This window comes from Adiantum capillus-veneris, chromosome 4 (genome assembly GCF_014529385.1).
Source record: "Adiantum capillus-veneris isolate H3 chromosome 4, ASM1452938v2, whole genome shotgun sequence".
Classification (NCBI taxonomy): Eukaryota; Viridiplantae; Streptophyta; class Polypodiopsida; order Polypodiales; family Pteridaceae; genus Adiantum; species Adiantum capillus-veneris.
The window spans coordinates 117344560-117358936 of record NC_140934.1 but is presented as its reverse complement, the minus strand read 5'-3'; the positions used below and the strand labels follow the sequence as shown (position 1 = coordinate 117358936).

The 14377-nt window shown below is 46.7% G+C and overlaps 1 protein-coding gene across 1 annotated transcript; it reads right to left on the bottom strand.

Moving 5' to 3' along the window:
* Positions 1-9151: 9151 nt before the first annotated feature.
* Positions 9152-11916, bottom strand: LOC147459870 (xyloglucan-specific galacturonosyltransferase 1-like). The gene is made up of 4 exons (XM_086511643.1): positions 11782-11916; positions 10961-11721; positions 9403-9532; positions 9152-9319 (listed from the first exon to the last, which is right to left on the bottom strand). Exons 1-4 carry the CDS (start codon positions 11914-11916, stop codon positions 9152-9154), a joined length of 1194 nt encoding a protein of 397 aa, XP_086367769.1.
* Between the last annotated feature and the right edge of the window lie 2461 nt (positions 11917-14377).

Below are 14377 nucleotides of genomic sequence, written 5' to 3'. Positions count from 1 at the left end.
TGGCGCACTTCTCAAATATGTACCTAGAGATCTCCATGGGTCAACCACAAAAAACTTAAGCCAACAAGATCTCAAATACCCGGAAAATTGTTAGAGATGCAAAGCCAGCCTAATAGTCAAAATCCTTTGCAAATTGCAAAGAGTCACTTCCTTGCCCCCCATAGCAACAAAGGCTCCTACCAAACTGCCATCAATTGTTGGTCCTCCTCTATCATTCTGTCAGCAATGGCCTTGGTACCTACTCTTGATTCTAATCTAGTAGCCTCTCCTCTGGAGTCTGTCTGGGGGCTACTCTGCCTCTGGAAATCTTTGTTTCAATACCCTTTTGTAAACAAGGATAGGCCGTGCTTGTCCCTATCTACCTGCCAATCTCTTTCTCTCTCGCTATGTCTGCTCAACATTGTGCTATTATTGAGCACTTTGCTATTGGTCACTCTCCATGAAGTCTTGTTGTTGTGTAGAACTCTAGTGTGTCTATGAGGATTGTCTCCTCCTCCGACCAGTTAGTCATCTCTGCTGTCTCTCTCTAGGGAAATCCCTCACCAAGTGCCCCATCTCATGCCATCTAAGACAAAAGTTCGGTCTACCCATAACAACAATCCTCTACGAGTGCAACACACCTTTTCACTCAAAAGTGATGATATCTAAAAAGACTAAGGAAGGGGTACTAGCCACATTTATAGGTGACACAGATGTCTGAAGCTGCATTGAACGCTTAAATGATATACCAAAGATAGAACCCATCTACATCAACATGTCTGGCTTTAATCTCATTGAAGGTGGAATAATACTCGAGAGAGACTCTATTGAACTTAAACCCCTTCTCAAACTCAAATGGCAGTGAGTGTGATAGAGGGTGGGAGCAATATATGCGGAGGACGTACCAGTGTGCATGAGTGAGTTGGGGGGGGGGGGGGGGGGGGAGGTGTGACAACCTTAGAGCAGGCTATGCAAGCAAAATAGGTGGGCATCAAGGGCGACTCTACAAGGCGGAGGTAGGCAAGGGCAAGCATAGGTGGCGGGCTAGTGTGCACATAGGTTGGCCTAGTGTACAAAGGTAGAGAGAGAGAGAGGGGGTGCTCTCTAAAGAGAGTCTCTCTCACTCTCTCTCTCTCTCTCTCTCTCTCTCTCTCTCTCTCTCTCTCTCTCTCTCTCTCTCTCTCTCTCTCTCTCTCTCTCTCTCTCTCTCTCTCTCTCGTTGTATGTAGAATGTGTGCGTCCTACACACAACGAAAGAGGGTGAGAGAGACTCTCTTTAGAAAGCCCCCCCTCTCTCTCTCTCTTTATCCATATCTCTCTCTAGTATTGTAGCCTACTACAGAGAGAGAGAGAGGGTAGCCTCCCCACCCCACCCCCCCCCCCCCCTCTCTCTCTCTCTCTCTCTCTCTCTCTCTCTCTCTCTCTCTCTCTCTCTCTCTCTCTAGTAGCAGCCTACTACACACACACAATGGGCAGTCGCCCCACCCCTCTCTCTCTCTCTCTAGAGAGAGAGAGAGAGGGGGCAACTGCCTCTCTCTCTCTCTCTCTCTCTCTCTCTCTCTCTCTCTCTCTCTCTCTCTCTCTCTCTCTCTCTCTCTCTCTCTCTCTCTCTCTCTCTCTCTCTCGTAGGCCGCTACTAGTGAGAGGGAGCGAGAGGGGGGGTGAGGCGACTGCCCCCTCTCTCTCTCTCTCACAACTCTCCTGTCTCTCACACACATCTCTCTCTCTCTCTCTCTCTCTCTCTCTCCGTAGTAGGCTGCTACTAGAGAGAGAGAGAGAGAGAGAGAGAGAGAGAGAGAAGGGGGCTCTCTCACTCTCTCACTCTCTCACTCTCTCTCTCTCTCTCTCTCAGATACATGGACACCCACTTGTCTCATGGGATACGATGTGCTATTGGTCAGATACTCACATCTTCGCACCAGCTGCGGATCCTGCTGCGGATCAAGACTGGGAGATACAACGGAGTACGATTAGAGGCCAATACATGCCCCCTATGTGACATGGAGCATGAAACACAGTTGCACTACACATGCCACTGCCCCGTCTACTACGAGATATGAGGCCGCTTCCAGTGCTTGTTTAGAGAAGGCTTTGGACCACTCTCTAGAGTCATGCGGTACGAGGATCACAGATGCCTGGGTTTGTTTTTGCTCGAGCTACGCAGACACAGAGAGATCCTGATAAGAGGAGAGGCTAGCCAGCCTTAGAGATAGATCACAGACTTCTTTAGAGCAGACAATTGACACCCGAAGGAGCTACTACCACAGTAGAGCTCGCCGCCTCACACCAGAGGCACACTAATCGACTGAGCGACCGAGCTAGGGAGATCCAAACACGCCTACGGAGAACTACAGAGCATCGATGGAGGTTGCATCAGAGGATTCGGATCACTTTGGCCGGACATGCATGACGCCCGATCAGACTACTGACCATGGAGGAGGTTGATGAGATCCGCCAGTGTGATCGATGCTGGATCTCTTGTGATTTAGCTATTTCAGCTAGTGCTTAGTTGTAAACACCAAGGGACTGCCCTCCTTGGTCCACATCCGCCCAACCTCCCTTTAATAGGCTCCTAGCCCCTTTCGGACCCCTTCCCACTGGCAGCCGGCCCTTGGCCGAGTCCGTGACCCCTTGGTTTGGCCCTTAGCCTGACATTACTCCCCCCTTGGAGAAGCGTTTTCATCCTTGAAAACAAAAGTGGGGAATTTCTTCTTAAGAACACTAATGTTTTCCCAAGTGGCACCCTCTTCAGGGCGATCTTTCCACTTGACTAAAGCTTGACTACGTACATGATGACGAGTACGGAGTTCATGAAAATCTAAAATGCGTTCAGGTTCATGCGGCTGAGTGGGAGGTTCAGTGAAATCAACCAATATCTGCTGGTCGATAACATTGTCGTCCCCATGCAAGCGTTTACGTAAACGACTTACATGAAATACCGGATGGACACGCGAGTGCGTAGGTAAGTCAAGTTTGTAGGCCCTATCACCAACTCGCTTGAGTATCTTGAATGGCCCACAATAACGTGGAGATAATTTGGGTGTGGGTCCAGTCTTCAGACTTTCTGAATGCTCTAGCACACGCAAAAATACTTCTTCACCTTCGGTGAAGGTAACTTGCCCACGTTTCTCATCAGCATACTTCTTGTACCGATCCTGTGCTTGTCGAACATTTTGACGAGCAAGTCTCAGCATTTCCATATGATCTTGGAGAAACTCCTTGACCTGTTGGAGCTTCTCAATTGCCAACCCCACCGTCACTGGTGATCTAGGTTGAAAACCATACATAAGCATGAATGGACTAAAACCAGTTGTAACATGCTTAGCACTATTATATGCAAACTCAAGAATAGGAAGATAATCTTCCCAATCTAATTGCTTCTTGCTAACGTATGCTCGTAGCATATCCTCTAGCACTTGGTTGACTCGTTCCGTCTGACCATCTGTTTCAGGGTGATCAGCTGTACTTAAATTAAGTTGTGTACCCAATCGTTTAAAAACAGCCCTCCAAAAATGACTGTTAAACTTGGAATCACGATCACTCACAATGTTACTTGGCAATCCATACAACCGGTAAAGATTGTCCACAAATAACTTAGCTAGTTCTGGAGTCTTAATGGTTGACTTGGTTGGAATAAACCGACAAAGTTTAGTCAACCGGTCTACGACCACCCATACCGAGTCATGTCCTCGACTAGTGGTTGGTAAACCCACAATAAAATCCATGGAGATACTTTCCCATTTACCATTGGGAATCTCTAAAGGATGTAAGAGTCCTCCTGCTTTCAGGCTCTCTGCTTTATTAACTTGACATTTTTGGCAATGCAAGACATAGTCTTGAACATACCCATGCAAACCTGGCCAGTAAAACTGTCGTCTTACGACTGCATAAGTTTTCTTAATTCCCGGGTGCCCTGCACTTGGACTATCGTGACATTCATAAAGAATTTGGCGCCGAACGTCCGCGTCCGTCGGTACACACACTCTCCCCTTGTGGAGTAGGTACCCATCATCTATGGAAAAATTCTTCCATCGCTGCAGTTCATCACTCGAAAGAGGAGAACTGGGTGTGGAGGAAACAGAACCACTACCAACATTGGAGTGAGAAGGATCCCTCTTTCTAACATAGCTCCACACCTTGGAGTATGCAGTATCATGCTCGCACTTACCTTTGAGAGATTCCAAAAACTCACTCCGCAATTCCGTGAAAAGGAGAGAGTTGATCTCTGGCATTCGGCTGAGAGCATCAGCCACTACATTGTATCGCCCTTTACGATATCGTAGCTTGGCGTCATACTCCTGAAGAATCTCAGCCCACCTGGCCTTGCGACCCTTCAAATCACTTTGTTGTGTAAACCACTTGATACTTTCATGGTCAAACACAATCTCGAACTCTGCACCATACAAATAATGTCGCCATGTCTTTAATGCAGACACTATTGCATAAAGCTCTCGTTCGTAAGCAGAGTAATTCTGTTGTGCTGAATCTAGCTTCTTGCTTTCAAATCCAATTGGCCTTCCCTCCTGCAGAAGGATTGCTCCAATCGCATGATTACTAGCATCCGTTTCCAAAACGAATGGCTTTAAGGGATCCACAATAGCCAAAACAGGAGTTGTGGCTAATGTGTCCTTAAGTTTGTCAAAACTTTGCTGTTGTTCTAATCCCCACTGAAAGGACTTGCCCTTGGCTTTCAGTTGATTTGTCATGGGAACAGCAATATGGGTATAGTTTTTAACGAATCGACGATAAAAACCTGCAAAGCCTAAAAAAATTTGGAGCTCTTCCAAATTTTTGGGAGAGGGCCACCTCCGAATGGCATCCACCTTGGATTGATCCATGTGTAACCCTGCAGCCGAAAAAACATGCCCCAAGTAGTGAATTTCCTCCTTGAGGAAATCACATTTGGATTCCTTGGCATATAGCTAATTTTGGCGTAACAAATGAAACACTTGTTTCAAATGTACGAAGTGCTCTTCCTCAGATGCACTATATACAAGAATGTCATCGAGGAAAACGATAACAAACTTTTCCAAGTATGGTCTCAGACACTATCCATGAGTGTCATGAACGTAGCTGGAGCATTGGTTAACCCAAAGGGCATTACCAAAAACTCATAATGTCCAAACCTTGTTTGGAACGCTGTTTTGGGTATATCCGCAAGCCTAATGCGTACTTGATGATACCCAGATTGTAAATCAATCTTTGAAAATATACGAGCGTGGGTGAGTTTATCAAACAGCTCATCCACTCGTGGCAATGGGTACTTGTTCTTAACAGTAACCGCGTTTAATCCACGGTAATCTACGCACATGCGCATACTACCATCCTTTTTCTTCACCAAGAGAATGGGAGAGGCCCATGGTGAAGAACTGGGTTGAATAAACCCTCTACTGAGATAGTCAGCAAGCTGACGTTCCACCTCAGCAGCCTCAGAATGACTCATTCTGTAAGGAAGTTTACTCACTGGCTTACTGCCCGCAACCACGTCTATGCCATGTTGCACAGAACGTGTCGGCGGTAGCCCTGGTGGTAAATCATCTGGAAAAACATCCTTGAATTCCCTTAAAAGTTCCTTTAATTCATTAGCAACCTTTGCTTGTTTTGAATTAGTAGACATAGCTGGAAGAGGAGAGAGAGAAGAATGCGGCGTTGAGGAAGTTTTAGTCAAAACATTATCGACATTAAAAACATCATCCACATTGGAAATAAAATGGCACAGTGAGTAACACAAAAAGAGTTCTTCTATTGCATCATCAGAAGTGAGCTTCATAAGCTCCGCTGTACAAATAAGTGGTGAGTAAGGTACATCCTTCTCCCCCAACAGCAGCACGTGCACACCATTGGATTCAAACATTAGACTATTATGCTCATAGCTACGTCTAAGGGATGATCCTAAACTATGCAACCATTCACGACTAAGAACCACATCTGCCCTCTCCATATTCATGACTTGGAAAGCCAAAGAGGTACGGTATCCTTGAATTTCCAGAGGTACATCTTTAACCTGAGTTTCCCATATCTCAGCATCATGGCCGTTAATCATTGCTACCTTGTAGCGATGGGAACTCGGGGTTTGGGGCAATTTGAGTCGTTTCACCAATTTATAATTGATGAAATTGTGCGATGCACCATCGTCTACCAAGATCCGCACCCTATGCCCTTGGATAGAGCCATGCATACGCACCAACTCATGTGGTTCGAAAGTCTTCTCTCTCGTTCTCTCTATTTAAGGGAATAATGAAAATCTTCCAAGAAGCTTTTGATACGTGTTTTGCTCGTGAGTCAACCTGAGCCAAGGTGCTCTAACTCTCAGCTAGAACGTGTCTAAGATGCTACTCAATTTAGTCTTCATCGGTTCGTCCATTGAACACTAATTTGCACAAGGGCTATGAGCCACACAGGCTAAGAGCTATTGTCAGGCCAAGGGTAAGACCCAACTATTGGCATTCTTTGGGTGATTGTTTTCAAGAGTGAATAGATCTACCCAGGGAAGTATACATCGACGTTAATGGACAAGCAAGGGTCTTGTCATTCAGGATGTTTACATTGTCATTTTTGCACTACATGTTTTCAGTGCGACACTCAAGTTGAGTTTTTGATAAATCTTCCACTCACAGCAGCTGATCTCTACAAGGAAGTATAGATGCAGCAATCAGTTAAGACAGCATGGCTGTCCACAAGAGCTACGCAGTTCACTTGTGTGGATTTCTTGCTCTCTCTATAGCACTACCGAGTGTCTATGGACATATTGTTTGGGGTACGACCCGGAGGGTGACTGCTAAATCACCCCATAGGCATTGAGGATCACAAATTGATCTCTCCTAGTTAAACTTTCAAGGAAAGAATTCCGCAATCTACCACACGGTAGCGGACGAATTCAACTTTTAGAGTCGATTCCAATCATTATGTACACGGTTAACTATGTTGGTTACCGTTGCCTGCTAGTTGAGCAGTTTCTACAGAGGGTCTTACCAAGGGGTTTGACTACGTAGATGTTAACCAAAGGGGTTGGATTGCGCAGGCAACACCCACGGTTTCCAGTGCAAGTCGTATAAATACACTTGAATGTTTCAAAGCCATGCCAAGGGCATGTTGGAACATAGTATTGTGGACCGTAGCGTCCACTATACCTTATGTTGTTACGAACCTAGTTGTAGGGTTCGCTTTGGCACATGTTGTCACATGGGATACAACATGGTCTAGGAACTCAAGGGGTTTAGTTTATCCAGTGTGGAGCATGATAATGAGGGTCCCTCTCACTCTTGTCGCAGAGTGTTTGTAGTTACCTCCACACACGAGTACCAGCTCGTACTTGATGGATGTCGCTTTTCTTGATATCCTTGTTTGAGACATATTCCACATGTGGAGAATATGAGTCTCTTGGACTGACACTGGCGCCAACTTTTACCAATGTGTCGTGACGAAGTCCTTAGGTGTTGGTCGCATCCATAGGTTCGACCATTTTAAGCACACAGTATCAGGAGCAATTTCAGTGGCCAAAAATTGGCGGGTACTAAGTACAAACTTGTTACAATTACAAGTGTTGTGAAACCACCTTAATGGAGGGTCGTTTCTACATATAGCTAAGTATGCTATATACATGAGAATGTCTCATGGTTGGTACCTAGGTGTGACTGAGTTGTCACATTCTGTTATGGTCCAACTTTTGTTGCAAAATATGCTATATTCATGAGAATGTCTCATGGTTGGTACCTAAGTGTGATCAGGTTGTCACATTCTATTATGGTCCAAATTTGTTGCAAGACTTTCACGTACGTATCGTGGAAAGTCTCGTCATGGAATTGTGGTTCGGATATGTTTGTGGTAAATGCATGCACACTAGATGTTATGGGCCCTAGTGTTTAACACAAATTTATTCGGAGCGGCATGCAAATTCATGGACATTATTGTTTCTGCAATTTTTTGTACTGAAACTCCAATCTGCTTTCAACCTAGTTGGTTGTCTCCATTCCATATCGAGTATATGACTGGATAATCAATGATTGAGTCAGAGTTTGTCGTCAGTCGTGGGAGATTGTCTGTAAGTGGTTGGGGGAAAGCACCTCACTCTTACTGTTGCTATTCATCCCGCGTAGGATGGGCAGCTTACAAGCATTCTATTTAGTACTAAAGGATATGCAAAGTGCATATGTTAGTAAAGCACGCTAAAGGATATGCTAAGTGCATACGTTAGCAAGAAGTGAAACAACTAGATCAGTTACCTTTCTGGTTTGGAGTTTGCTTCATATGATGAAAGGCATGTTACGACTAGTTCTAGTCTTTGCCTGTTATTCTCAAGTTATCAACCTTAATCATCAGTTTGGATGAGGTTGACTATTGTCAAGAACCACAGCAAGTCAAGGACTTGGTTGCTTCTGATGAGTATGTCAGCATAGTACTTTCATGGAAAGATGAGCCGAGGTTGTATTGCACATTCCAGTACCTTCAGCAAGTCTGAAACCTGGGTATGCATTTAGACACCTCTTAGTTGTGATAACTCGTTTAGCATTCTCAAGTGAGTTCTAAATGGAGCTTTCACTCTCTTTTGATTATGGGTCGGTTAACCAAGACGGTTGCACAGGGACAACAATGTGGAAAATCAAGATGTTACTCTTGATTTCATTGAACCTCCCCCTAAACCGGGTTCGGATTCAACAAACCGTTGGATCCATGAGGGATGCCACGGTGGAAAACATTAGTGTTCTTATGAAGATACCACCACTTGTGTTTTCGAGGACAAAAACTCTTCCAAAGGGGGGAGTAATGTCAGGACACGGGTCCTACGGGCAGGGCCCTACCCTAAAGGGGGGTCACGGACCCCGGCCACGGGCCAGCTAGTAGTGTGGACAGGGGATCCTAGGGCTAAGAGTCTATAAGTATGGGCGGTTGGGTGGAGGATCCAGGTCTCTAGCTCCTGGGGTTCTTATATTGGTATCACCGTGTCCTTGTTTCGCTCACGCTCTTCTCCCCGAAAAATTGGTGGCTTTGTATTTTTCAACAAATCGTCCACCTCTTTTTGGGTCAGAGAGTGCAGTGGACCCAGAGGAGGGCCTTGCCCAGCAGCCGGCCCTTGGCCTGGTGTGGAGCCGTGCTCCTGAATTGGATGACTAGCAGGGCCCGTGGCCTGCTGCCGCATATGCAATTTAATCAAATCGGATAATGCTGTGACATTCTAATTGAATTGTGCAAAATTCGTTTCAAGCACAGTCATGCGTGTTTGCAATGCACGGAAATCTTGCATGTCCAAAAACTCATACGTATCGTCTGTTGCCGTTGGGGCACGATTACTCTCCGTGAGAGGAACCATCCCCGTGGCATCGGCAGACGAAACAGGTGCGGACTGCTCGAAATCAAATGCATGATACATATCTATGTCCGAATCCATGCTATGGACGTACTGTGCGAGAAAAGAAAGGAGAATACCTGAATTCCAACGAGCTCATAGCCGTATGCAATAAGGAACCGTATAATTGCGCCTTTGATGGGGAAGATGCTGAATTGGAAAGAGAACTTCAATCCAAAAGGAAGAGTAACTTGAAAATAATGATCAATTCTGCAGCCAAAGATAATCTTGAGAACATGAATCAAGGGATCTTCTCCACCGAATTGGCTTGCATTGTATGCAAGAAGCCAAATCCGAAAATTTTGCCACCAATCGCTGGCTTTCAAAACTTTAGAAACCGAGTTGCAGCAGATTTGGACTGCAAAATTCGGAGAAATCCACAGCCATTGTAGGCTTTGTGTGCCCTCCGATGCGGAGAATTAAGCCGTAGCAATTGAATCCAAACCGCGCAAGGCACGGCCCTTGGCCAAAACCCACGAGGGGTTACCGGGTGTGAACGGCCAACCCCTTAAGGGTTGTTATGAAAAAAAAAATATCGAACCCTCTATTGCAGAGCTCGCGGCCGACCTGCGCAGGCTTTGTGAGGAGCTACCTTGCGATGGCGAGGTCCCCTGAGACCGGGCAAGAAACGGGAGTTCTCTAACTCCCCCGCGCGCTCCCAGCGAGCTTCACAGCGAGCAAAACCGCGCAGGTCGAGATTGTGTGCCTCCTCGACTAGGAGCTCCTGCACACGCTGTGCGGCTTTGTTGTGTGGCTTCGTCTTCTTGCTCCTCGACTTGAGGTTGCATGCAACATGCAGCCCCACAAAAAACGTGCCCCAGTGCTCAAAAATAGCCTGAAGCTCTGATACCAATGTAAACACCAAGGGACTGCCCTCCTTGGTCCATCCGCCCAACCTCCCTTTAATAGGCTCCTAGCCCCTTTCGGACCCCTTCCCACTGGCAGTCGGCCCTTGGCCGAGTTTGTGACCCCTTGGTTTGGCCCTTGGCCTGACATTAGTTCACACCTAGCAGTTTAGGATTCCATAGTGTAGTATTTCTATTTTGTTATTTTGTTACTCTGACTTTGTATCAGATTCACCACATTGTAACTTTTTGGTCTCATAGGTCACTTTGGCCTTTTGAAGACGTTAATATAACATTTCATTTCATTTTCAAAAAGAAACACTTGAAACTCACAAAAAGTTCCAAAATGCCATCCACAGAAGTATCGCTACCTACACAGGCGTTTGATGAAAACCGCTATCGGCATCATCTGTTGGTCTTCCAGTTCTACACCTTGCATTTCTCACATTCATCAGTGTGTTTAGAGGCGATAGCCAACTCTCGTTTTGCTATTGAATGAAAAGTGTCATGCATTTGCTTGACGTACTAGCCTATGTGAATGCAAAAAATGCTTAGGCCTTCAGAACGCACGGGGGGAATCAACGTATTAATTCGAGCCTCTCTCTCTCTCTCTCTCTCTCTCTCTCTCTCTCTCTCTCTCTCTCTCGCTATGTGTAGGAGCATACATCGATGTGCGCTCCTACACACACACACACACACACACAGATAGTGAGAGAGAGAGAGAGAGAGAGAGAGACAGAGGAGTCCAAGGAGGACGTGGGCGCTGAGGTGGTGGGCATCCACCTTGCAGGACCTGGACAAAGTGGTGAGCGTCAATTCGATTTTCACGGCAGCCGTCTTCATTGGCCTGTCGCAGAGTAAAGCCTTCAGTATTTGACCTTTCCTCATGAGCCTCTCTGATGCCCTTGCAAAAAGACCTCTGAGAGACACTAACAATGCATCATCTATGTTCTTGAGCCTGACCTCCAGCCTCGCATACACTAGCCCTGGCATGCTGTCATAGATGATTCGGCCCCGCATCTTCCGCCGCACGCTCACAAGGATTTTCCTCAGCTCATCGATCACATTCACCTTTCCATTTCTCACACCTTCAGCTGGTATATAGACTGAATATGATTCTGGCTTACTTGGGAGATGCCAAGGATACTGATAATAAGCCGAGTATGGATCAAAAAGCACCGGAATGCATCCTCCGATGAGAGAGTCGAAGATGGAACGCCTTGTTGGGCTATCCCCAGGAGGTTGCATGCAGAACTCTGAGTGTATGAATAGGTTCATTGTTGTGTTTGGGTGCAAGCATCGATCCCGGCCGCAGTCCATGAAATGACAAGCAGAATCCGAGCTTGACCCAATCATTTCTACACTGCTCATGCACTGTCGAATCAAATGAGATCGTATGCTTTCTCGTTGTTGAGGCCTCGCCTGCCCCGTGAAGCTCACAAGGTGATTCCTCTTTTCCTTACCGATGTGGTCCTGCCATGCCCATATGTTTTTATCATGTCTAGGGTGGAAAAATGCCAAGGACCCACCGACCCCTGCTACGCCTCCATGCACCTGCTACGCGATCTCGTCCTTCTAGAGTTGCTCTCCTTCAGCTGCTTCCTCATGTCTAGCCTGGTGGCGCCTCTGCTGCCGCCCACCCTTTGCCGCATCTGCTGCAAATGGCACTTGTTGACGCCCATGTGGAAATGACAACGTCGCTGTCGGTGCAACCAGAAACCGATAGCCCACGGCGCAGCTGGTGTGCATCCACAACACAAGCTTTAAAACTGGTGTATGTCCACTCTCTCTCTCTCTCTGATCAGCTCCTTGTGTCATGTAGGAGCACACATTAATGTACACTCCTACATGTCTCTCTCTCTCTCTCTCTCTCTCTCTCTCTCTCTCTCTCTCTCTCTCTCTCTCTCTCTCTCTCTCTCTCTCTCTCTCTCTCTCTCTCTCTCTCTCTCTCTCTCTCTCTCTCTCTCTCTCTCATATATAGGAGCGCACATCCTACATGAGAGAGCGAGAGAGAAAGAGAGAGAGCCTCTGCCGCCTCTTCAACACCAGCTGCCCCGTGGGCTGTCGGTTTCTCGTTGCGCCGTCTTCTGGGGTTTCTCGTTGCGTGTGTCCACAGCTTTCTCTGGCAACAGCAACATTGTCATGTGTGGGCGGTAGCAAGTGCCATTTGCAGCGCGTCCACAACACAAGCATTAAAACGGGTGGCCATCGCCCACATAAGGGCTGCGTACGCTTTCTTCGATTGGGACTGCTTGCTACGTCCATCGGCTCCCTCTCTCTCTCTTCCTCTCATTGTGTCATGTATGAGCGCACTCCTACATGACTCTCTCTCTCTCTCTCTCTCTCTCTCTCTCTCTCTCTCTCTCTCTCTCTCTCTCTCTCTCTCTCTCTCTCTCTCTCTCTCTCTCTCTCTCTCTCTCTTTTTCTTCTCTCTCTCTCTCTCTCTCTCTCACTCTCTCACATGTAGGAGCACACGTCAACTCTCATGTAGGAGCGCACGTTGACGTGTGCTCCTACATGAGAGACACAGAGAGAGAGAGAGACTCTGCCGCCTCTTCATCTGCCGCCTCTGATACAAGTGGCACTTGCTACTGCCCACACATGACAACAACGCTGCTGCCCGAGAAAACTATGGACGCTCCTACATGATAGAGAGAGAGAGTATTTAAAGCCGGTTTCTCGCTTGGCCTCTACATACTTTGAGGACGGTGATGGTCATCAAAATGATTATAGAGACAGTTTAATTTATGTGGCTATCTCTGTCGGTTTCCTGGGTAGCGCCCTCAACATTAACGTAGCCTCCCAGAGCTATATAGCTTCCTCTCAAACAAGGAGACGGAGTTGCTACATCATGGTCAATTATACTGATAACGGCTTTGCAACTAGTCCTATCTTGGTTGCCAATTCTCACATCCCTTTTCGAAGTTTAAACTCGAGCATGTATCTCTCCTTGCAGCCATTGGAGCTCAGCTCAGGCGCTGTGACAGGAAAACTGTGGAGTTGCAACTCAAAAGTGGTGGAGTGATCAGGAATGCTCGCATGATGGAGACGTTGGATACTAGCATTCTTGTTATTTAAGACTCTCCAAATAGGTCCAACATGGTACTGTGGCAAAGTTCTACAGATATGCTGGTGGAAGGCTAGCGTTTGCCGGCAGGTTCGTCACCGGCCAACTCAACTGGCCGGAAGCAGTAGCTCCCTCTATAGTACAGCCTCAATGGAGAAGGGGGGTCTGGTACTCTATGTTAGTGTAAACGATCCGCAGCGGTTGTCACTATTGCCGTACTGGTCCCTCCCACCGACGAGAGATAAAGTTAGTGAGGGCTCTCCTAAATACTACACCATGGCTTAGTTGATGTATTCAATGCTAGCTGGTGCCTATATCCATATCCTTATTACTACATCATCAACTCTAGGAAGTTGGATGGTGATGATACTGGTGCCTATATCTAGGCTCATGTAGTAGAGAACCAGGCATTAATGCATCCGTGGAGAGATCAGGTGTCTGGCAGTACATGAGGCTTGAGAATGATGACAGGCTTTACACCTATTTAGTGTAGGAAAATGTGTTATCTACTATTACGCCGTCGATACTTGGATTTACAAGATTTGGTACACTATGGCCTAGTAGCCTCCATCTGCTGAGACGTTGAAGCTTGTCATGGCCCTCGCCATTGATTTTGCCAATGGGACGCTGTTGATGGTTGTTCTAGCAATGTTCATAACGCGGAGCCCTAACTGGCCAATGCCCCCGGCATGGCCACCTTCCAAAACTCGGCCATGTTGTCCGTGATGATTCAGTTGCCCAACGCTCACCTCATCGTGGCAGCCACTGGGCAGAATATTATAAATGTGGCCGTTGCTCAATAATTGGGTGAGGTGGCCACTCTTGTCAATGACATCATCGACCAAGTGTCCAGCACCTTACTATCATCCTAGGCACCGTCTACGTCATCCAAAATGCCGTCAATAGCGTTCTCAACTTGGTTGTCGTGTATTCCACCAGCCTCGTTGGCAATGTTTTTCCAATCATGGATATAAAACATAACACTTACTAAACCCCACTATGTTTATCCTCTCTGATCTTTCTCTCTCTCTCTCTCTCTCTCTCTCTCTCTCTCTAGCATGATTGGGCTTTTTTAGTTCTACCTTTTTACAAAGATCTACTTCTGGTCTGGTCTCCACTTGAGGTTTAAGAGCCTCATCATGT

Coding starts and splice junctions, on each gene's coding strand:
- LOC147459870 (XM_086511643.1), bottom strand. CDS start 11,916: ATGCACACCAGCTGCGCCGTGGGCTATCGGTTTCTGGTTGCACCGACA. Junction 11,722..11,781: donor GGCAGCAGAGGCGCCACCAG/GCTAGACATGAG, acceptor ATCGCGTAGCAG/GTGCATGGAGGCGTAGCAGG. Junction 9,320..9,402: donor ATGAGCTCGTTGGAATTCAG/GTATTCTCCTTT, acceptor GATTTCGAGCAG/TCCGCACCTGTTTCGTCTGC.